General features: G+C 33.8%; 1 protein-coding gene and 2 pseudogenes across 1 annotated transcript; 1 reads left to right on the forward strand and 2 right to left on the reverse strand.

Moving 5' to 3' along the window:
• Window positions 1-3679: 3679 nt before the first annotated feature.
• Tas2r8 (taste 2 receptor member 8) lies at window positions 3680-4597 on the reverse strand. The gene has a single exon (XM_046446449.1). It carries the CDS (start codon window positions 4595-4597, stop codon window positions 3680-3682), a length of 918 nt encoding a protein of 305 aa, XP_046302405.1.
• A 1796-nt stretch (window positions 4598-6393) lies between these two features.
• On the reverse strand, window positions 6394-22462 carry LOC124093955 (taste receptor type 2 member 9-like; annotated as a pseudogene).
• A 674-nt stretch (window positions 22463-23136) lies between these two features.
• LOC124093956 (transmembrane protein 126A-like) lies at window positions 23137-23761 on the forward strand (annotated as a pseudogene).
• The last annotated feature ends 1172 nt before the right edge of the window (window positions 23762-24933 follow it).

Consider the following 24933-nt stretch of genomic DNA (forward strand, 5'->3'; position numbering starts at 1 on the left):
GCTTAGATAGAGAAATACCCAGTTACTTTCTAGTGGACCTGAAGCAGTTTGGTATCTACACCTGGTTCTTGGATTTTGCTGTAATCGTTACCTCTTTTATTGTGGTCTTGCCTTGAAGACTGGAACAAGAAATGAAGACTGTAGCTATCTTCATTAAATCCTAATTAGTGCTGATGAACGCTGTGTGTGGCCATCTTTAGCCTAGATGCTATGTCCATTTACCTTCTCAGAAGCTATTGTTTTCTACATATAGTTAATTTAGGCTGAGCTAGTGTTTGCTAAGATGCAAATTGAGCCAATACCCTTTCATAGTCCTGCACTGTCTTTCTGAGGCTAAGTTATATGAATTTTGGTTTCATTAATCCTTGATGCATACTAGTGCTCTCAAGAGGGTTGCCAGATTTAGCAAATAAAAATAGAGGATTCCCATGGAGATTTGAGTTTTAGGTAATAAATGATGAGAAATTTTTTGGTGTATATGCCAAGTTGCATAAGATCAGAACTTTCAGGAAGTCCTGAAGTTAAATAAAATTTGTGCATATTATATTTTATCTGGCAAACCTAAACCTCGAGACTTTGAAAATTAGAAAATTGTCAAAAACTTAGATTTGTGGAAGTATCTCTTCCTTGTTGAATGAGCATGCTGATTATTAATAAAGAATCCCAAATTTGGGCACACAATGAGAATTATACATTTTCAGAAAATATAAAAGATGAACACTAAATATAGATTATTTGGACCTTCCAAATTTTAAGTTTATTTTCTTGGTTGTTCAGGTGAACAATTATATGGTACAGTGTCTTAAAATAATAATGTGTCATCTTAATTGGTTAAGTGGCATTTATTGGTCAGAATTTATGATGCTAGATATAATAAGGTAAAGGAGTCATGATAAACATGACTATTGATTGTATTTCGTTTTCCTTTTCATTTAAAATGATTTCAAGGTAACGTTAGCAGGTGTTGGATATGTCCATTACCTTGATTGTGGTGGTGGTGTTATGGTATTAGCATATGTCCAAATTCATCACATTGTATACACTAAAGATATGCAGTTTTTCAGTTGTACCTCAATAAAACTCTTAAAAAAATAAAGTGTGTTCAAAGGCCCTTGAGAAAGATGAGCATAAAATTCTGCATTTTATTTTCCTCTCTACTCTCTCCATATCAAATTGCTTCTAAGTTTCCAGACCTTTTTCCTTTCTAGCACAAGAATGAATATTAAATAAACCACTTCTCTATAGACTAACTCCTGTTTTAAAATAGTTTCTTTAATTTAGATTTACTGAAAAATTATAAATCTTCTGTGGAATAATTTTTAGGTATTTACACCTTCCTGGAGTTGTATGACTTCTCTCTTCTTTCCTTAAAGGAGAAAACTTCATTCCTTAAATGCCACCTTGATTTGGGGGTAAATTGCAGATAATGTAGCCATGTTCATAGGTGAATGCTTTCTTTTATCTTGTGCCTGTCCCAGGCACATAATTTCTACTCCATAGTTATCTCGGTAAATAAGTGCTTTATTTAGTCAAATAATTTTTTAAATTACTCAAATAATTTTTTTCTTTTTCATTAATTTTATTGACGTAACTATACATAACAGTGTCAACCAAATAATTTTCAGAAAATTTCAATATTTTATTTTGTTTTTGCACATAAGTATAGATTTTGTGCATGCCAGTTTCATACAGCATGAAAATTAGGTTATGGTACAGTTAAGAGGAAAAAGAGAAAAAAAAAATTCCACAGGTGAGCATTTTGTCACATGCTTTCAAACCCCAATCATTGAGTCATTGGAGAAACTTGAAAACAGAGAGACAGAAAACAAAACATGGAAGAAGAAACTTCAGACTAATGAGATAAAACTTTCCCAGAAGCACTAATCTTATAAAACATTTATTTTATCTAAACCTACAGAAAAATATAATGTTCAAACCAGCATAGACTTCAAAGGTTTGTTCTAGAATATATTAATATATTGCAACAAAAAACATGAATCTTCTTTTTTATTAATATATATTTTTATTTGTTCTAATTAGTTATACATGACAGTATAATGCATTTTGACACATCATACATATATGGACTATAACTTCTCATTTGTCTGGTTGCAAATGAATTACACAGGTTGTGTAATCATATATGTATATAAGATAATAAAGTCTAATTCATTCTACTATCACAATTACCCCTGATATTTTTATTTATTTATTTTTATGTAGTGCTAAGGATCGAACCCAGGGCCTCATGCGTATGAGGCAAGTGCTCTACCACTAAGCCACAACCCCAAACCCTACTCCCATAAATCTTCTTGTCTTGTACAATAAAAAGCAATATAAGTGACTAACATATTACAAATACAATCAATAAAATGTATATACTATTAACGGCTATAATTAAGAGTATTTTACAAAGTGAATTTTACACAATGGTAAGCAAAGTGATTAAAGTTTAGCTAATTTGTATTTTTAGCTATAATACAAGGAAATGGAGTAGACCAGGATTAGACAGAAAATGGTGGGAGTAAGCACAAAAATGTACAGCCAGATCAGAACAGACCTGACTTCTCAAACATCCTAATGAGGAAGGATTTCATCCTCACAGCAAAACCACGGTTTATTAGTAATCTCATTTTCCTACTTTTTTTTTTGTAACTTGCCCTATATGTGTCATGGACAGATATTGGAGAGAGAGAGAGAAAGAGAGAGAGAGAGAGAGAGAGAGAGAGAGAGAGAGAGAGAGAGAGAGAGAGAGAGAGAATGTATATGTATATTCCATGCTATATGTTAAATTTTTTACATTTTTTTCCTTAAGTCAAGAGTGAAACTCCTCGCTCATCTTTTTTTTTTTAAAGGAACTTGAACAGAATAACATGACTGATATTAGTTATGCTCATTCTTTTATCCAGATTGTAAAGAGTACTTAGGAAACGGCTTTTGCATAGATTCTCTTCCTAAACAGGTGTTGTCTGAGAAGCAGATTCTTTGCGAAGAAACTTGATTTTAAGGGCAATGAATAGCAAGTGCTAGAATAAAGTCAACCAGAAATTACTGACACAGAGATGACCTAAAGCATCACTCAGGAAACTAAACCATAGACCAGGCAGGGGAGTTTTGAATTACTAGTTAATCAGTCAAATGGAAGTGGTGCAGCAGAGATGTGAATGGAGCACAATTAAGGGCCAGACTGAAAATGTATGACAGAAGAAAGGGGAAACTGAAAAGTGTAGCCCAGATGCAGTTTATCATGGGCCAAAGTAAAATCTTAGAGAAGTTAACAAGGCAACACAGACCTAACATTTGTCTTCAGAGGATAAGAAGAGATGCATGAGCCCTGACATTCTTAGAGGAAAGGGAATGCAAAGATGAGAAAGTCTGAACTATACACAGCAAAGGATTTATTCATTAGGTCCTGGAGTGCCTAAAGATATGCATCCAAAATAAATGGCATAACTGGAAAAACAATAAGAATAGGCCCATTTTTTGTTTGTTTCTTTGTTGATTTTTGACACAGGGTCTCACTTGGTTGCCCAGGCTGTCTTCAAACTCCTGGGCTCAAATGATCCTCCTCAGCTTCCCAAGAAAAAAATTGTATTTATTTTAAATCAGAAAAGAAGGTTTGCTTTTTTTATTGAGAAAATAAGATTTGCTTTTAAAGTCTATTTATAAATCCAATATTTCACATCATGCAGGCTATTTTTCTACATGTCAGCATCCTGACAGATGGCTGCCTCAGTTTATTATTTCCAAAAATTAAAATAACTGAGTGTCCTGATGGATAGAGAATTGCTACAGCCTCTCCAACCATTATAGCTAACATTTGTTCTGTTATAAGATAGCTAAAGGTCACTAAAAGAGAAAACACACAGTAAATAAAAAAGAAGAAGAAGAATGAAGTTATAATTATCATGGCTTTCACATGAGCCTGTGTGTTGGGGTCTCTACAACTTTTAGAATTCATTTTCATTCGGTTAATATGTCTTCTTAGGGATATTATTAAAAGAAAAAATGAGATCAGTGAAAAAATGAATGGTACCAGAGCAAACAGGTTAAATAAAGTTATTGGCTCAAAGTATTGAATTTTACTCATTTCAGTGATGTTTCCTGTATCTTTTATAAGGTAATGAAGCTTATAACCATAAGTCACTATTGGGAATACTATAATGCCAACCGCAAAGGAGATGGTGAAGCATCCCAGCAGGACCCAGTGAACCATTCTATCAGTTTTCCACCTCAGCCAGAGAAAAAATGGGTGGGAGAAATTGGCTATCTTGAGGCAATAGAAGACATTCAGACAGGTTGTAAACCACATACTTAAGTAGTTAAAGAATGTCCAGAGGCTGTTAACAACTATGTGTATTTTCTGATTTTCATACACATCTAGGTATAGTGTTACCAAAATACCATGTAGTACTATAATTGCAATCAAACACATTCTTGAGATAGCTAAATTGGACAGGACATAGTCAATTGATGAGATCTTTCTCTTTTTAATCCAGTCAATCCAGTTGACTAGTCCAATGTATCCATTGCCTAACATTCCTATTATGAATTCTGCAGTGATCACAATTGTAAAGATATCTTTGGTATTGAACATGTTTGTAGAGAGAATATTCTAATCTCCAATATCACTGCAAATGGTTTAGTTTACAGATGATGAGTTAAAACATGATTAATACATTCTTTAAAGCATGACATAATGTTTTCATCTGTCGTTATTTTGACATTGATCCCCTTCCTGGAGCACCAAGATCTCACCTGAGATAGGATCATTTTTACATTCATAAAGACTAAACCAACAGTTTGATCTGAACAAATGTCTTGTCTTTTTTCTTTCTTTCTTTTTTAGACTGTAAAGATTATAATTATTACCTTTAGTGAGTGATAACTGAAGCATTCGGTTGAAAGTGCTCTCATGCAAATTCAGATAATTTATTTCATGAATTTGCAATAGGCTTCTTGAAGTAGGTTCTTTTAACTTGGATCTGTGAAGTTGAATTTTGAATTAGGAGTCATTAAAAACACAAAACCCATAAGTGTTAACTAAAAATAAAAATGTGTAAATGAAGCTTCATTTTAATCATCATAGTCAAAATTAGCCACAAGTCATGTCTACTCTGGAAACAGGATTTTGTTTTAGAAAATATTAGTACAATTAGATCATACAGAAATAATAGTCAGAGGATAATAAATTTTGTCTTCATTAGATGATCAATTAGGGAAGGTTATGATACAAGTCTCATTATAAATGACAAATTGTTACTAGCCAGACAGGCACCTGGCAATAGTTACTAAGAATTTTTTCTGTGCAGTTGTTTATTAGAAGTAAAACTGCCTGACAAAGATTTGTTGTCTATAGTTTTATTTAATGTTAGAAGTGCTCACAAAGATGGATCACAACTTAAAACATTCTCTTTTGGATATTAAGCATTGTCCTCTAAAATTAAGGAAATTTACATTTTATTTTAGTTCCAATACATTTCTTTTGATAAGACTTACCATCTCATAGCATTACAGTCATGTCTCTAGATAGGGCAATCACATAAAAATATATATTTTTAAAATGAAGTAGTATTTCCAGGGAGTAGGACTAAACCTACCATTAAATTAGATTGATTCTCCTTTTTGGGAAACATGACTTATCCCACAAAATGTTTGAATGTGGGTAATACAAATCATAATAATCCAGGGTGCTTGGAAGATCAGGATTGTGAGATTGTCCTTTAGTTTTGTTTGTTTTTCAGGGGTGGAATGGGGATTGGGGATGGAGCTACATCCCCAGCCCTTTTTATTTGGGACAGGATCTGGCTGAGTTGCTTAGAGCCTGGCTAAATTGCTGAGGCTGGCCTTGAACTTGCAATCCTTCTGCTTCAGCCTTCTGATTAGCTGGGATTACAGGCATGTGCCACTGCACCCATCCTGTCTTTCAGTTTGAAGTGGGCAGGTTTTCACCAGCTGACTTTATAAGAAGGATTGATGAGTTCTAAAATCTTCCTCACAGCCTGTTTGACTGAAATTCTTCTACTTACTGAGTTTAAGGCCTTTGCCAGCACATGGCAGAAAGAAGTAGAATCTTTTTTTTTTTTTTTTTTTAGTCAGTGACAGGACACGTTATTGTGGGATTTATGTTCATTTTCCTGCGAAGACAAAGAAAATGTGATTCAATGACAGCATCAGATTCAAAATGAAATGAGAAAAAAAATGCAAAGGAAGACAAAAAGAAGCTTTAGAATAATGTTAGATGTTAACAATTTCCAATGGCATGTAAGAAGAAATGAATGAAAACACTTAGGAGGTGGGAGAAAGTCTTTGGTTGATCTCTCTCTTTTCTTTTCCTCTTGAATTAAAGATATTCTCTAGGGCTCTCTAGGGAACAGAGGACTTTTTTCCTTTCTAGAAACCATCCAGGAACCTTAACACCTTCAGAAAGGCTTCCCTCAGTTCATTTCCCATTTCCAGGAGAAATGAATGGTGTGATGGGAAATATCAGTATGATTTAATCAGCACTGACTCTCCCCTGAGGAATCAGAGAGCCAGAGGTTATTACCAGAGACCCCCACGACGCACAGTGAGGTGGAGTGTTGAGATGATTGCTGCCTTCATAGCCCTCGTGTGCACCGTTTGCTGGGGTCTCTGGACCCTGTGGCATGAAGTGTCATTTGCTTGGTGTGTCTAAATAGGGAGAAGAGTACCAAGAAAAATGAAGTCAGGCAAAGAATACATGGAATTATAGCACACAGGTCCACAGAACTCTGTAAGGATTCTGTGTTTGGGATCAGGGTCTTTGATAGCTTCAGGACTGTGGCATGCTTGGTGATTAGGAAGTTTCTGTGCAAAGACACAGAATGCCTGGCTGCTGGGAAACATCTGTGCAAAGACACAGGATGCCTGGCTGCTGTAGCAATGTCCTTCATGAGGAGGCTGTCTGTTAGAGTCTTATCAGCCTGGACCTTGATCCCAGGCACACAACTCCTTGGAATATAGGGACTCAGTAGTTAGAAAACCACAATGTTTCACTGACCCTAAAGCTGTTCACATAACAGTAACTTTATACAATGGACTTTCTTGAGAGCTGCACAAAGCTCCTAACACTGCATATTGCAACTTATTCTGTAACTGAGGAATAAGCTGCATAATGTTGCTAAGTCTGTAACCTGCCTAACAATACAATGAGCAATATGTACTAATGATGCCAATGACCTAAAGTCACTTTTGATATAAATAAAGTTTGGCAGCTTGGCCTCTCTGCCATTCTGCCATCTTTCCTGCCTCTGCATCTTGCCTCTCTGTCTCATTTTTATTTTCCTTACAGAAATCTGTTTCAAAGCATTTAGGATTTTACTCACTTTGAATTCACAAATTATGTTTTTTTCAAGATTGACCTTGATGAAGTGACACCCTATGTCATCATGAGAAAGAATGCCTGAATCCCAAGGATGATACAGTTGATTTTAGCTTGATCCAGAGGAAAAATGGGTGAGATGTATAGGCCACCTTGAGTCAATAGAAGCTGCTGGGACCAAAAGTAAACGAGGCACTTTTAATTATCCAGGAGGCTCGCTAGCTTATCTCTGACCTCCGTGTCTGGAGACAGCAGCATAACAAAACCATTCAGAGGCATTAAACATAAGAAGCATATTCTAGAGAAGGCCAAGCTGATTGAGAAGATGTCATCCCAGGAGATAGCTCTCTTGAGCCAACCAATGCAGTTCAGTAGGATGGTGAATCCATTTCCTCAAATCCCTTTAGACAGTTCACCAGCAATCAGTCATAAATATTGTCTCTATTGCACTTGATATGTCAGCAGAGAGTTCTGATTTGGAATTCACTGATGATAAATTGTATATGGCTGCTGCTCATGTCATGCTGCAGTTGGCTTTATTTGTCCCTGTTGTCAGCTGTGTTTCAGGTCAAGTAGATAGCCAGCTCTGCTGTGGGCTAGGACTGCCTGAAGAGTTTCCTGTCTGAGGCCAGTAACTTCCTATTTAAATAGTGGTGATTGCAAGGCTCTAAGATGCAAATGAGAATGGATCTGATTTCTTGGATTTGCACAGTCTTTCTCATTTTAAGCTCTTTACATCTTGTTTCTTGTTTTTAAATTATAGTTCTTTGTTTTTTTTTCTAATTGACAGAAAGAATTGTATATATTTATTATATATATTTATTGCAACATGAAGTTTTGAATTCTATATACATTTTGGAAGGATGAACTCGTTTATCATGAATTACTTCACATAGTTATTGCTTTTGTGGTGAGAATACTTAGCATCCACTCTTAACATTTTCAAGGTTATGATATATTATCATTAGCTGAACTTATGTTGTCTGATAGGTATCTTGAATTATTCGTATTATCGAACTGTAATTTTGTATTAATTGACCAAGTACTCCCTGATCAACTTCCTCTACTTCGTAACCACTCTTCTGTTCTTTACTTTATGAGATAAATCTTCTTATATTTCACATTAAGTAAGATCATGCAATATTTGTCTTTCTGTGCCTAACTTAATGAACTTAACATCAACATTCTCCTGTATTCCCTTCTCTTTATGAATTAATACTATTCACTTTGTATATATACCACATCTTGGGTATAGCACATAATGATGCTATAAACATGGGTGTGCAGGTCTATTTTCAACATAGTGATTCCATTTCTTTTGGATATATCCCAGCTGTATGGAAAGTTGAGCAATATTTATTTTTCCTATCCATGAACACAGGATAGCTTTCCACTTATTTGTGTCTTCTTTAGTTTCCTCCATTAATGTTTTACTGTTTTCAGTGTAAGGATCTTTCACCTCCCTGTATTTATTCTTACATATTTTGTGTTGTACTATAAATGACATTTTTTGATATTGCTGAATTATGTGATAATTCTATTTTTTATTTTTTTGGTATATTTACTGGCCACTTCTATGTCTTCTTTTGAAAACTGTTTACTCAGGTCTTTTGCCCATTTTTTTTAGTTTGATTATTTGTTTTCATGCTACTGAGTTTCTTATGTGTAGGGTATTAATTCCTTATCAGATGGATAGTTTGCACGTACTTTCTCCCAATATGTAGTTTGTCTCTTCATCTTGTTCATTGTTTCCTTTGCTGAACAGATGTTTTTAATTTGATGAAATTCCTTTCATCTACTTTTGCTTTCATTGCCTATATTGTCAAGGTCATATAGAAAATATCATTGTCTGGACCAATGTTGTGGGGCTTCCCCTCTGTTTTTTTCTAGTGATTTCATAGTTTTAGTCTTACATTAAAGCTTAATTCATTGTGAGTTCATTTTTGTATATGGTATGAGATAGAACCTAATTTCATTCTTCTGCATTAGGATATCCAGTTTTCCCAGCACCACTAATTGGTGAGACTGTCACTTCCCTTTTGTGTGTTCTTGGTTCCCTTCCACTTATTTGCGTCTTACTCTGTTTCTTCCATGTTTTATAGTTTTCATGTAAAGATATTTCACTTCCCTGGGTTTTTTCTTACATATTTTATGTAGTATTATAAATGGGATTTTTATATTTTTTTTTAACAGCTTATTCTTTGTGTATAGAAATCTTATTGATTTTTGTGTTAATTTTGTATCCTACAACTTCATTGAATTTGTTTATTGGTTATAACAGTTCTGGGTAAAACTTTTAGGGCTTTCTAAATGTAAGATCATATAATCTGCAAACAGTGACAATTTAACTTTTTTCTTCAATCTACATGCCATTTATTTCATTCTTTTATCTAATTGCTCTGGCTAGGACTTCCAGCACTATGTTAAATAGAAGGGGTGAGAACAAGCATTCTTGGCTTATTCTAGATCTTAGAGGAAAAGCTTTCAGCTTTTTCCATGGAGTGCAAAATTGGTTGTGGTTTTGTGATTTATGGTACATTACTTTTGTGCTTAGTTTATTGAGAGTTTTCACTATGGAGGGATGTCAAATGTTGTCAATACTTTTCTTGCATCTATTGAAATAGTCATAAGGTCCTTATCCTTTATTCTGTTAATGTGAAATATCCCATTTATAGGTTTGCATATGTTGAGTTATCCTTATGTCCCTGGAATTAATCCCACTTTATCATCATTAATAACCTTTTGTATTGTTGAATTTTGTTTGTATTTCGTTACGAATTTTTGGCATCTATATCCATTGGAGTTATTGTACTATAATTTATTCTTCAAGATTCTGATTGGAAAATAGAGCTAAAATTTAATTTAACAGTTTCAGTATCATTACCATTGCTAATAACTTGCACTGTCCCCCAAAAGTGTGGTCTACTTTGCCCAAATATAGACTTTGAAGCTTAAAAAGTGATTATGAATTTATAGTTTAAAAAGTTAACATTAATACTTCTGCCATCAAAGTAACCCATTGGCTTCATTAATTAGAAAATGCAGATACAGCAATAGTAGTTTTTCATTTTCTTGAAAAGACACCATTATTTGATGTGTGGTAGTTATTTATATTTGCATTAAATTTATTATGGTTCATTAAAATATGAGTATAATCTTTAGAAGCTTTTATAAGAATGGATACTCATTTCAAAAGCAAGACACATCTGATTAGATTTTTACTATTTGCATACTTTTTGTTTTTTATGATTAAGGCACACAGCATCTTAATCCTTAAAAAAAAACACCCAAATACAGCAAGATTATCTTGCATTGACTTCAATATTTCGCCAACTTAACATATAATTTGGAAACTTTCAGCCCTTATTATAATAGGAGACAATCTCTATCAGAGTGAAAGGACATTCAACAAATGCCCAGAATCATTTTGCATATTTATTTTGAGAATGTTGGTAGTAACCTAAACTATATATACAAATTGGAGACAAAGAACCCCACCCATCAGGTGGGGTGAGGACTCAAGTATCTTTTCATGAATTTATGAGCTATTAAAATTCTCTTTTGTCAACTGTTTATATTCTGCTCATTTAAATCCTTTTTGTGGATTTCTAGGAGGTCTTTATACCTTTTTATGAATTAATAGGATGTTGATATATAGGCATGGAGGGAAATCAATTTTACTGTGGTAAAAATTTACAGTAATTTCTCAGTTTTTCATTTGTCTTTAGATTTTTCTTTTTCTTTTTAAATTAAGCAGAAGTTTACAAATTTTAAAAAGATATGTTTGCCAGTGATTTTCCTATGACTTTTGAATTTGGAATTATAACTTTTCCATTGAAATTTTCATGTCTCTCTGTGTGTGTGTTTTTGTGTGTCTTAATGTCTTAGTTTTCTTTTGCTATCATAAATGCCTGATGCTGTGGATAGATTTTAGAGAAAAAGGTTTATTTAGCTCAATGTCTTGGAGACTGAAAGTTCAAGATTAAATTGTCTATTTATTTGGCCTCTGGAGAAAGTTTCATGGCAGATGAAATTTCAATGGCAGGAGTACATGTAGAAGAAATCTCATAGTGAGGTAGGAAGCCAAAGAACAGGGATGGGGGTCAGGTTTGTTCTTTTATAATAACTTAGTCCTGTTGGAACTAATTGGAACCCCACAAACACTACCTTAATTTTTTTCCTAAGGGCCATGCCCTCAATAAGCTAATCACTTCCCATCAGAGCCCACTTTTTTAAAGATTCCATCAACTTAGTGGTAGCACACTAACAACCAACAACCAAGTCTTCAAGTCATGAACCACTGGGGAACAAGAAGAATAAATGAGAGGAAGAGAGAGTTCCAATAATTCTGACTTAACAATTCACCTTTTCCCTTGCTTTAAGGTGCCAACATTGCTTAAATAATTTGCCTTTTATATTTGTAGACCAAGTACTAGTAATATGACTGGTTATAATTACATAAGAGAACTTAAGAGCATTGAAGGTTTTAAATTTTTAACTGATGAATATCATAAATTTTCTATCATCACCCTGAAAAATCCTCTTATACCATTAGTCAGACCTCATGGTTTATTGTGTATACAATAGAGTTACTACATGAGATGTATTCACAGATATACTAAGTCTCACAAATAAAATTTGGGACAATAAGTGGGAAAGAATAGGATCTCAGAACGAAGATAAATAAAAAAAATAATAAAACTTAGAAAGAGTGTATCTGTGTGGACTTGGATAGATAAAGGTAGGAATCCAGAACTCTCATTCTAGTGGAAGTAATCTTTCTTCCCTTGTTGGGAAGGATTACTCTCACTTTACTCCAATATTGAACAGTAGTCTTTCCTAGGAATGTTGCTGTGCAAAGGGATGCCTATCTTTCTTGAGATGCACATCAATCACCATTAATCAACTCTAAACCTGTAATCAACGTTATATTTTAGTATGCCTTCAGGTAATATGGGGAGGGAGACCACAATTTGGAGAATGATCACAATTTCTCACCAAAAATGAAAACACTTTACTCCAAAAGTGGACTAGACACTTGAACAATACATAAGAAAATGAATTTTATAGTTTTTAGATCAAGAAGAAAATATATCACTGGCTCCTGGGCGATGTAATTACCCCATCACAGACATAGGATTGAAAGTGTTAGTTCAGGTAACCAGTTTACTTGTTTGGTTGACCAAAGCTTGAAAAAAGTTGTTACTTACATTAAATGAGATTTTAATGCCAAAACTTATTAGAGTCTGTAAACAAGTCAAAAATAACACCTGGCATTTTGCCAGGGGAATGTTAGAGTTCGTAAACAAGTCTGGATGGTACCTGGCAAAATGCCAGAGGGAGTGGTTTGAGAAGTAACAAAAGCGAGCCATTAAGTGTGGAGATTCCTGATTGGTTGACTGATGTATCTAGTTTATGCTAATTAGATAAGCTGTGTGGAATGTATAAATACTGCTCCTGTCCTGCAATAAACGGCTCCTACTCCTGCTGTATCAACGTTCACAAGTTGTTCGTCACCCCCCGGTTATTTTGCTGCAGCCAGCCAGACTGCAGCAAAAACTGATAGAATGTACAAGAAAGAATTCTAAAGATGTAGGAAGATAGATACATTAGTTGAATTTATTTTATGTTGCCTTTATCCTTACCCCATTATTATATCACTTGAGAGAGCATGAAGGACACTCTTTTTACTTAAGCACTGAGAAATAAATTATTGAGTGAATTACCAGTATTCTTGAAAAACTCTGCAATGCTATCTCAATAGAAAGTGTTATGGTGATAGATACTTGATATGGCTTTCCTAATTTCATTGGAATGATGGGATCCTGAAGAGTCAGATCTTAACAGAAGCAAGATGGGCACAAATACTATACTTAACAGCAAGAACTTAGTGGTGATCAGAATACTTTGATCCTCAGTTATATTCAATAGTATCTAATTGATCATAATGTTTACAGAATGAAAGAGATGGGAAGCTGACCAAAATCCTACTAGTCTTTACAGCAGTAGCCATTCTACACTGGCACCAGAAAGCTGGCTTGAATTGCCAAAAACAGACATGGATTTCACTTGGTTTTCAATCATAAGTCACTGTACAAATTCAATGCTGTTTAACTGCAGATGAGGCCAGATTCTCCAGAGGAAAGGCCTTTAGCTCTCCCACAAGTATATGCCATCTATCTGTCTATCTTCCTCTAACACATCCTCTGCTGCATTTATTGGGATGACTGCAAAATACTCAGAGCTTTGATTGAGTAGTGGACATGATTTCTAAGTTGACATTTATTCATGAGGACCCCAAACAACACTATAGTTAACTGATAAAAATAGATAATTATATCTGTGGGTATGAAATTATACTGGGACCTAGAACTCATGCGCTGGCCTGTGGTTATTTTTACATTACTTAAATGTGTAACTGAAACAGGCATACCTAAAAACCAAGGAAAGGAGAGATCCAAGATGGTGGAACAGAGGAGATTGTGTTCCTGGCTGCTCCATGGCGTGAAACTAAGAAAGCAGACAGGCAGCTTCTTCACAAGATGGGTGAAAAAAATAAAAAAAGAGAGGGGGTGTACTTTACTGGAACCTAAAACGAGGCAGTCAAAGCAGATTGGGGACATAGGGGGTTGTATAGAATAAAATAAGAAAAAAATCCCCAGCTGCATGGCTGCTTCCACAGTTGGGCTGGGAGCTTCAGCCAGAGCAGTCCCTCCATGAGTGTAGTAGAGGGATAAAGAAATCCAAGAAACCCACATTTTTTGGGAGGCCAGAGGTGTGACTGGGTACAGAGCCATTTAGAGACCAAGGACATTGCCCAACAGACCTGAAGAACTCCCTGCATAATATCCAAGTGTGGGGAAAGAACCCTCCATCACTCCAGGTGAGGTGTAGAGGACAAAGGAAGGAACAATTTTGCAGCTGTTGCTCGGGGGCTGGCAACTGAGGAAGGCTATTTCTGGCAAACCCAAGTTTGGCTTGAAATACAGGCCCAATAAACACACAATGCACAACATAGAGTGTGCTTAACTGACCAGAAGAAAATCAAATGTGGAGAGAGGTTTACATAGGGGACAACTGGTCACGGAAACCCACCTGGCTCTACCCCTCCCCCTTCAATCTGATAGCTTGTAGGACCAGCTGGGAGAGATGCTTCTGGCTGGGAACTTGGAAGGGCTGGGCTGGGAGATATTGTTTAGAGACTGAACCTGAGATCAGGAAAAGTGGGGTCTGTAGGTGAACAAAAGGGACTGAGAATTGGCTCCCTTACCATAAGAATGGTACCCAGGGAAGCCCTGGGGTAAAGTCTTCCAGGGTAGACCAGCAAATGTTGGTCCCTGGAGGTGCACTGATATCAAATCTCCAGACCAATTAGTATTTAGGGAAGAGCCTGGAGCCAACCTAATCCTAAACTCTGCCTCCAGGAATTCTGCCTATGGGATTACCTCTCTCACTCTAGTATCCAGAGGGTGGAGCATCACTCTCCAGAAGACCCCACCTAAAACTGCTGAGAAGAGAAGCTGAGACTATTTTGAACTCCAACAGAAATAATTCTTTAACTTTTTATCAAGATTTTTAAAATTCTTTTTCACTGCTTAATTGTGACCTTAATGGTACATGGACATTTATTCAGTTTCCTATTTTTCTTCTTCTTCTCATCTCTAGCATCTTTGAAGCCAGTTATTTCACATGGATTAGTTTTTTGTGAACTAAGTTGTTATTTACATTAAATGAGATTTTAATGCCAAAACTGATAGAATGTACAAGAAAGAATTCTAAAGATGTAGGAAGATAGGTACATTAGTTGAATTTATTTTATGTTGCCTTAGTATATTTTATTTTATGTTGCCTTAGTATATTTTATTTTATTATTTATTTTATGTTTGATTAGTACATTTTAAGTTTTTAAATATTCTTTTGTTTTTATTTTTTATTTAAATATTTGCTTTATATATTTTCTCCTACATGTTTCCCTTGATTCTCTCTTCTGCTAATAGCAAATCTCTATTGTTCTTTCTCACTCTTCCTTTAATCTTTTATTTCTCTTTTCTCTCTCCTGTTTTGTAATTTTTTCATCCTATATCACTTCTGTTCTCTCCATGTCCACCATTTGAAAATGTAAACCCTCCTGCAAACTTGCTATTTTTATTATAGGCATAACTGATCATATCATTTATGTTTGCATTGGTTGTTGTTATTTGTCTCCCTCTAAACAGTGAGATATTGGAAACCTTCAGGGACATGATAAGTCCACAAAGCAGAAACTCTACTGCCTCATATTCATACAGTTAGATGGGTAGACACACAAACAACATGAAAAAGCAAAGAAACAAATTGCCCCAAGCAAACCAAGATACTCCAATAACAGAATCCATCAATACCACAGTGGAAGAAATGTCAAAGAAGGAGTTTAAAATGTACACAGTAAAACTGATCTTTGAAGTAAAGGATGCTACAGATACATATAGCAAAAGATTACTTCAAAAAAGAGATGGAAGTTCTGAAAACAAAACAAAAACACAAAAATCCTCAAAATAAAGAAAACAATAAACCAAATTAAAAATTCAATATAAAACCAAAAGACTAGACCACTTGAAACACAGAACCTCAGGCAATCAAGACAAAATATATAATCTTGAAAATAGAGTTGGCTATGGAGAGAAGATGTTTAGAAACTATGAACAGAACTTCTAAGAATTATGAGATAATATGAAAAAAATCAAATTTAAGATTTATCAGAATTGATGAAGGCACAGATTAATCAAAGGAATTCACATTTTTTTTCAATGAAATAATATCAGAAATTTCCCAGTTCTAAAGAATGAAGTGGAAAATCAACTATAAGAGACTTACAGGACCCCAAATATGCAAAATTACAACAGACCCACATCAAGTCACATTATAATGAAAATGCCTAGCATACAGAATAAGGATAAAAATTTAAAGGCTGCAAGAGGATAATATCAGATTACATATGAGGGGAAACCAACTCAGATCTCAGCTGATTTCTCGACCCAGACCTTCAAAGCTAGAGGGTCCTGGAATAACATATACCAAGCTCTGAAAGAAAATGGATGCCAACCAAGGATCCCATATCCATCATAAGCTTCAGACTTGCAGATTAAATAAAAATCTTCCATGATAAACAAAAGCTAAAAGAATTTGCAACCACAAAGGCTGCACTTCAGAATATTTTCAACAAAATATTCCATAAAGATGAAATGAAAAAAAAAAATGTGAAAACCAGTGAAGGACTTCTACACAAAAGGAATAGTTATTCAAAGGAGAAACTAATTCAAATTAAAAACTAGAAATGAACCAAAATGACCAGGAACACAAATCATATCTCAATAATAACCTTGAACATTAATGGCATAAACTCATCAATCAAAAGACATGGACTGGCAGATGATTGAAAAACGATAGCCAACAATATGCTGTCTGTAAGAGACTCACTTCATAGGCAAAGATATCAACAGACTAAAAACAAAAGGATGGGAAAAACACATCACCCACATGAATCAAATAAACAAGCAGGGATTTCTATCCTCTAAAAAAACCAAGTTGTATAAGCTATATAATTGTGATTATACAATTATAATATTACCTTAATACATTTTTAGCATTTGTAAAGTTGTTTTGTTGGCTCCCTTTCCACTGCTATTAATTTTTTCTTGATTAGACTTTTTAGATTTTTATCAGCTTTTAGCTGTATTATTTCTTCTCTATATCACATATTTCTGCTCCTATTCTTATTTTTTCTTTCTATACCTAATTTGAAAATAATTTGATTGTTAATGTAGCTTCTTTCTGATATAAGTACTTTAAGTTATAAGTGTTCATCTGAGTACTATTTTGTTTCAGAGATTCTGATATTTTAATCTTTTATTATCACTTAGCTCAAAGCACTTATTATTTACTTTTCTTGTGCTTTCTTCTTTGATCTATGAGATATTAATAAGTGTGCTGTTTAATTTTGAAGTAGTTGAGACATGGGGGTGGGGTTCTAAATATCTTAAGGTGATTGATTTCTAATGTAATAAATCACACAGGAAACACAGTCTGCATGATTTCAAATTTTTAAAATTTCTCAAAGCTTATTTTATGATAGAATATAGTCTATCTTTATTAACATTTTACTTGTCATTTTTGTGTGTAGTTCTCTATAAATAACAAGTAGGTCAAGGTGGCTGATAATGTTAAGCCTTCTATATCATTACTCCTTCCAGCAAAGTGAGGAAGCTTAAAATCTCTATGATTGTGGATTTGAAATTTTAGTTTTATTAATTTTTACTTCATGTAGTTTAAAATTTTGTTTTTAGGTACATAGACATTTAGGGTTGTTATACTTTCTTAAAGAAGTTACCCTGTTATGGTTATAAAATGTTCCTTTTTATCTCTGAAAATACTTTTTCTTTAAATTTATTTATATTAATAGCTCTTCTTAGATTTCTCATGCTTATTTCTCCCTTCTTTTGCTTTTTACCTATTGTTATATTGATATTTAAAGTGTTACATATGTATAGAGCATATAGTTATTTTTATATAGTTTGTTTTTACACATGTTGAACATTTATATTTTTAAATTACAATATCTAGTTCATTTATATTTAAATTAATAATTGCTATTGTTGGAAAAAAACAAAGAACACCTGACATGAACGTTAGTGGAAAATTGGATAGATGATAGGTTTGATGATATAATATTTTAGAAAATGGGTTGAATGTGGGACGGGTTCCTCTTCCCCTATCAGACTGTCAAGCTCAGAGAGAAGATTGTTAGAATGCTTTTGTTGCAATTATTCATTCACTCATTTATCATAAAGAACACAGCAACAGGTTTATTTTATTGTTTATTAACACTTTTTATTTTGCAAATAAAAATAATATATACATATATGCAAATATATACATATATACACACACACACACACACACACACATATATATATATATATATATATATATATATATGGGTATTTTTTATATGTTCATTTGCCATTTGATTATTGTCTTCAATGAAATACCTGTTTATGTGTTTTGTTAATTTTTAACTGCATTATTTGCTGACTGTTGAGTTTTCCAGTCTTTTTGTATTGTGTAAGCAAGTATGTGTTTTGCAAATGTTTTCTCATAGTTAAAAAAAAAAAAAAACAAAAAAAACAAAGTCAGGCACAGAAGGACATATGCCACACATTCTGACTTACATGTGGATACTAATGTTGATCTTATCGGAGGAGAGAGCAGAAAGTGGTGACCAGAGCTTCAGAAGATATGGGATAAAGGGGAGGGTTAACAGGTACAGAAGTACAGTGGTATAGGAAAAATGACTTCTAATGTTCTATAGCAACATAGAATAACTATGGTTGACAATACTTGATAGTGTTTCAAAATGGGAAGATTCTGAATATTCCCAATGAAAAGAATTGGTAAATATTTGAAAACAAAATATTTGAGGTGGTTGATATACTAATTGACCTGATCTGATTATGCATTGTATACATGTACTAACACACTGAAGCTCATAAAAATATGTACTTGCTATTTTCCAAGAAAAATTATATGTAAATAATTAGTTTATATTCATTAAAAGATTAAAATTAAAATTAAAATACCCCCCAAAAGAAAAATCCCATGTTGGTTCTTATAATCATGGAGTGAGAGTTAATATAGTTAAAGTTCCATGAAGAACACTTCCCACAGAGAGAGCAAAGCTAAATTTTGTACTTGGCAGAATTGCCAACATTTGTTTTATTATTGAAGACTTGAAATATGCAGGAATGGTGAAATTTTATGATATGTCCATTAATAATATATTAATTAAATATCTATAAATTCTAGATAAAATTAATTTATTAGATATTGCTCTCAAGAATGAGTGATGCAATTATGAAATATCTTTTCTAAGTTTATGGGGATGATAACATGTTTTTTCCCCTTTGGACCTCTATAACTATGGTTAATTATTTAGATAAATTTTCTAACATTAATTTATTTTTGTATTCATAATGTAAATTCTACTTGGTCTTAGGGTACTATTATAAGAAAACTCTGTTATTTTTGCTTGTCAATGTTTATAACTTTATTTTGATATTCCCAAAATTAAAAAAAAAAACAAGATTAGGTTGTAGTTTTTCTTTCTTTCTTTCTTTTTTTTTTTTTTTAAACTCACTCTGGGCAGGTTCTGATACCAACGGAACATTTCAGAAAAAAATTTAGTTTTTCTTTTGTTACATGGTTAATGTTAGTCATCACTTCAGTGCTGTGACCTATATACCTGACTCGAACAACTGAGAGAAGGAAAAGTTTTTTTCAGACTCACAGTTTCAGAGCTTCAGTTCATCACTGGTTGATTCTATTGAATTGGGCCAGAGGTGAGGAAGCACATCATGGTGAAAAAGGTGTGGTGAAGGAAAGCTTCTTAAGTCATGGCAGCCAGGAAGGAGAGAGAGAGAGAGAGAGAGAGAGAGAGAGAGAGAGAGAGAGAGAGAGAGAGAGAGAGAGAGAGAGGAATTTAATCCCCCCAAGGGCACTTCCTTAGTGACATACTTCCTCCAATCATGATATACCTGCCTAAAGTTATCACCCAGTAATCCATTCAAATTGTTAATGCATCAAATGGATTAATGAAGTGTTGTGATTACAGGTCTCATCATTGCCTAAAAGCCTCACATCTGCACCTACCTGAATTGGGGACCATGCTTCCAAAACATGAGCTTTTAGGGGGGCATTTCCAGATTCAAACCATAACACTTGAACAGCTTAAATAATGTTAGAATCATCTGTTCTTTTAAAGTGCTGGTAATTTTCCCCCCAGAGCTTGGAGTTTTCATTTTTTTGGTTGTAATTCCTTAACAAAATTCTCATATTCTTTTAAGAAAATCAGGATGTTTATGTTTAATATTTCTCCTAAAGTTTGATTAAAGCTATGACACATTGTCCCATTTATTCCACAGAAGTTTAAAATTTTATTTTCAAAGAATTACCTTGCATACTTGCACTTTGTCTCTTCCCACTATTTTTCTTGATTACACTATTTGCTAACTAGTATTAATTTTTTCATCTCAAAAGAGTATGCTAACTCACACATTTCAGCATTTAATTTTACCTCCATTCATTTTTCTTCTTATTATTAGAGTTTTATAGTTATACATACAGTAGTTGGCTTCATCCTGACACACTTCACTCATTTGTGCACAGAATTTGATTTCAGTTCATGATACCCCTCTTATCCTTCCTATTCTCCCTCCCCTGCCCTGTTCTTCTTCTACTCTAAGAGATGTCCTTTCATTCATTCATTTATGTTTATTTGATTTCTTCTTTTTACTTATACATAAAAGTGAATTCCCTGTGATATATTTATATTTGTGCATAACATGATTTTTAAAGAATTCATTCTGCATTGCCTTTTCCATCCCTCCCCTCTGTCTCTGGATCTCCTTCTTCTAGATTACTGATCTCTAGTCATTCTTTCTGCTTTCTTATGGTATATTTTGTTTTTCTTTGTTTGATTTTCTGAGTTGGGTATTTTTTGGTATTTGCAATTAAATATGAGTTGTCCTTCGAGTGGTTTTAGATATAATCTGTGGCCTAAGACTGTTAGACTTAGAAAGTCCCACTTTTTAAATTGTTCCTTGGTTGGGATCTGGAAACTTAGATTTCTGGAGAGCTTCTTCCTTTCCCTGAAGAGAGTGGCTCATTGTTCTTAAAACCCTGTGTATAAACAATGTGGATTTTGCTCAACACCTGGGTTTCTTCTTGGGAACCTGGAGTTTTAGTACATGCAAGATACCACATACACATATGCACACACATTATTGTTTAAACAGCAAACTTATTCTAAGTACCTCTTTCATTCTATCATACTCTTATAATTTTTGTCAATTGTATTATTATTACATTCTCTTGGCCCTTAAAATATAATTAATTTGTTTTAGTGTTAGTTTTATAATCAGATATTTTCAAGTGTTAATGCTAGTTCTTCCACTATAAATTGTTAATCATCTCTTGTTGAGATATAGCTCAGAATAATTTCCTTCAAAAAAGTTTTGAGTTCTTGCATTTCTTAAAAGATTGTATGTGTGTGTGTGTGTGTGTGTGTGTGTGTGTGTGTGAGAGAGAGAGAGAGAGAGAGAGAGAGAGAGAGAGAGAGAACTTTGTGATGACAGTTTGGAGAAACAAAATTCTTGGGTTATGCTTTATTTTCTTGAACTTGTAAAAAAAATCTTAAAGTAGAATAATAATAAGCCATGCTTTTTACAATATATGTTTCTATAAAAAAATCTGAGTTTAGCCATATTTTTAATCCTTTATAAGATGACTCAACTTTTTATTCTGGCTTACCAATCAAAAATTGTTTAATTCATATGTCTAAATTTGGCTACTCAGGATCTGTTAAAACTGGTAATGTGTGTAGTATTTTAAAACATATTCTGTTCAAGTTTTTATTACTTTAGGAATTATCTATTAAAGTATACATTTACATATGTATAATTTTCAATCATTTTTATTTTCTGCTTTTGCAATTCCATCTATCCTTATCTTGTACCACTTTGGCCTATTTTTGACATCCAATGTTTTTACCTGCATCTTTTGAACTTTTTTTTCCTTAATTTTGCTTCATTTCATTTGCTTGTTCTATTTAAAGCCTGTGCATGCTATTTGCTGTGTTTCCCATTGTATTTATGGACTCATTGAACAATAATTTTTTGTTTCTGAGATGTTTGTTTCTTTCCTTCCTGAGTTAGTTTAGGATGACTAATGGCTTTCTGATATTTCTTCATAGAGAGTATTGCTTTATTATTTAAAAAAAGAGCCACAGTAAATTTTGGTCATGATTTTCATCTACTCTGTGCTGGTATTTTTCTTGTATTTGACCATTGTTAATTTTATAACTTTTATATTAATTTTCCTTCTTTTAATATTTATTTTTACTTATATGTTATGCCAGTGCAGTAATTGAATGGGTTGGTTGCACGCTGTTGGAATAGCTATTTGCATGTTTTCTGTGTCCTTTTCATCATCTAGAGGCTCCCTTTTCCTCTGTTTCTTCAGGCACAGGCTGAGTCCTACTAATAGAATTGATTTAAATGATGTTTTGTATATCCTCACCTTCTCCATTACGCTTAACCAAACCAGGATTAGTAGAGTTTTGCTCATGAGCGCTACTTACATATTTCTTGCAGCTGGTGTTGCAAATAAGGATTACAGGTTTTGCATTTCATCATGCATTCCTCACACTCAGGATTCATATTTTGGCTGTTGCTTTCTGAGATTGCAGGCTTCTTATCAATCTCTGTGCTGCTTCTTTTCCTTTTTTTGTATTTGCTTTTTCACAAATTTTGTTCAATTGTAACTGCTTTTGGCAGCTCCCACATTTTATCTATTTATTTTATTTATTCACAGTGCTCGGGATTGAACACCAGGACTTGTGCATGCTAGGCAAGCACTCTAACACTGAGTCAAATCCCCAGCCCTATAGTACATTTACTTTAGAATCAACATATTATACATGCTTTCTGGTTTCATCCATAATTTTCTTTTCCTCTCTGACTTTCCCTGCTTTCTAGGATAAGAGGAAAAATAGTGATTTTTACTGTTACTGTAAATTGTACATATATTTACTTAGCCTAAGAAACAAGGCAGAGGCAAGGGCTATTTTAGAACGTGGAAAAACAGTGATTTAAAATCCATTTTAGGGAGTCACGTGTCAGCCAAAGATGGCTGCCTCTGGGTGAGCGGGAGTAAAAGTTATAGCTTAAGTCCAGGCCTGTTAAAGGAAGAACTGGAGAGGCATGGGCTGTTGGGAGGAGAGCAACAGGGTCAAGATTGAAAACTATAAATCACATGATAGTATCAAGGAAAATTTAATTTTTGATATCATAAACAGAAAAATTGAACAACTACCAGAAGCAAAAAGGAATCTACTTGAACATGAATCCACATATATTGGACTTAAGGCTGCTGTCTGTGTCTAATAGCAAACAGTGTTTTTCCACACGTTGTGCTTGTAACACAGGCCCCAATAGCTGCTGGCTTACCGATGGCAGTGCTCCCATTTTTGACAGCAAATGCATCTTTCAAAGGTTTTGTAAGTTTACCTTTGAGTACCAGTGATTTGAATTGGGAAACCTGTACCATGACACGGGTTGGACTTGTTGGCTTTGTTTTAGGAGGTCTGTACCCTGTTTTCTTGGCTATTCTTGTAAATAGTGGCCTAGAAGCCAGGTATCAGTCAGCCCTGTTACCAGAGAAAGGAAATACCTTAACTTACTGGATTAAAATTTCTTAAGCCTATCTTCAGAAAGATGTTAATTCCCATTTTTCTTCAGATTGTTTGTAGCATACCTTGGGTCTAGACAATAGAAAGTAATTGTAAAGGCTCTTCTGTTATCTGAACCTGGCTTCGAAATTCACTGATTTTAAGCAAATGTGTATACAAAAATGCAATTGTAAAGATTAAAAAAAAATTTAGAAAGCACATGTGAATGCAATTTTATTTTAGCAATGAGAAATTTTCATTAACATGTCACTAAAAAGAAATATGAGAGGAAGTAAATCTAAAAGAAAATTTTAAAAGGCAGACATTGAATTGTAATGCTATTGGTAAAAAGCAGTCAGAGATTTCTGGTTAGGATAGTAGAATTTCTTAGGGTGGTTTTGCTTTGTATTGGAGAGTATCCTCACTATGTAGAAAAAGCCCTCAAGTCTTAGTCTCTTTTAATTTAAGAGACAGGAAACAGATTTATCTGTGCTGTGGAGAAGAAAAAGGAAAGGTTAGAAAGTGATGTTTTGGAACTAACAAGCCTAAAAGACATGTAATTGTTCAATCTGAACTGAGTAATGAGAATACCTGCTTTGAATTTTCTTACCTATATATTTTGTAGACAGTGTGCATACATATTACATATTAGTATGTAATTAAGGAAACAAACACATATTGTTTTGTTGGGACATATTACAACATGTCATTGAACCAAATGAACAAATTGGAAATGATGGAAATAAATACACAGTGACAAAGTTTCCAAAATTTTAATTATTAATTTAACTTTTAAACTAATGCTAAATATTGCTATTACTAATAAATGAACTAAAATAATGTCTGAAAATATGTAATGATATAATGTCTCATCTGCTCCACTGTTCATTGCAAATGACTGTGTTCTTCATATTTATACACCAATAACAACAGAATTCTGCCAGACTGATTCTATTTTATGATAACTTATATTTTGTATAGTTGCTGCCCTTATCACTCACTCCATTTCAAACCTTTCAGTGGATCCACTGAAACCTTTTCTGTTTGAACTCAAGGGGACTTGAACTATTTTGTGCAAGACTATTTTGGCAGTCCAGTGCCTAGAAAGCTCTCCTTAGAATAATGTTTTCAAACACATGAAATAAATATCTAAGGACTTTCTAAGGACTCCAGACAGATTAAAACACACATTAATGTGATGCAGCAGTCTGTGTGCTTCTTAATTGACATCATAATAATATCTGTGAGAAAGAGCACTGATGACAGTAAATACCCGGTAACTGTGATAACAGTTATCCGTGGTTTCCAGAAGCAGGAAAATCACAGGTTT

The sequence above is a fragment of the Marmota monax genome, unplaced genomic scaffold (genome assembly GCF_021218885.2).
Source record: "Marmota monax isolate L192 unplaced genomic scaffold, Marmota_monax_Labrador192_F-V1.1 WCK01_AAM20220418_F8-fsc00314, whole genome shotgun sequence".
Classification (NCBI taxonomy): Eukaryota; Metazoa; Chordata; class Mammalia; order Rodentia; family Sciuridae; genus Marmota; species Marmota monax.

Bases quoted from the DNA above. Each gene is read 5' to 3' on its own strand.
- Tas2r8 (XM_046446449.1), bottom strand. From the start codon at position 4,597: ATGTTCAATACCAAAGATATCTTTACAATTGTGATCACTGCAGAATTC.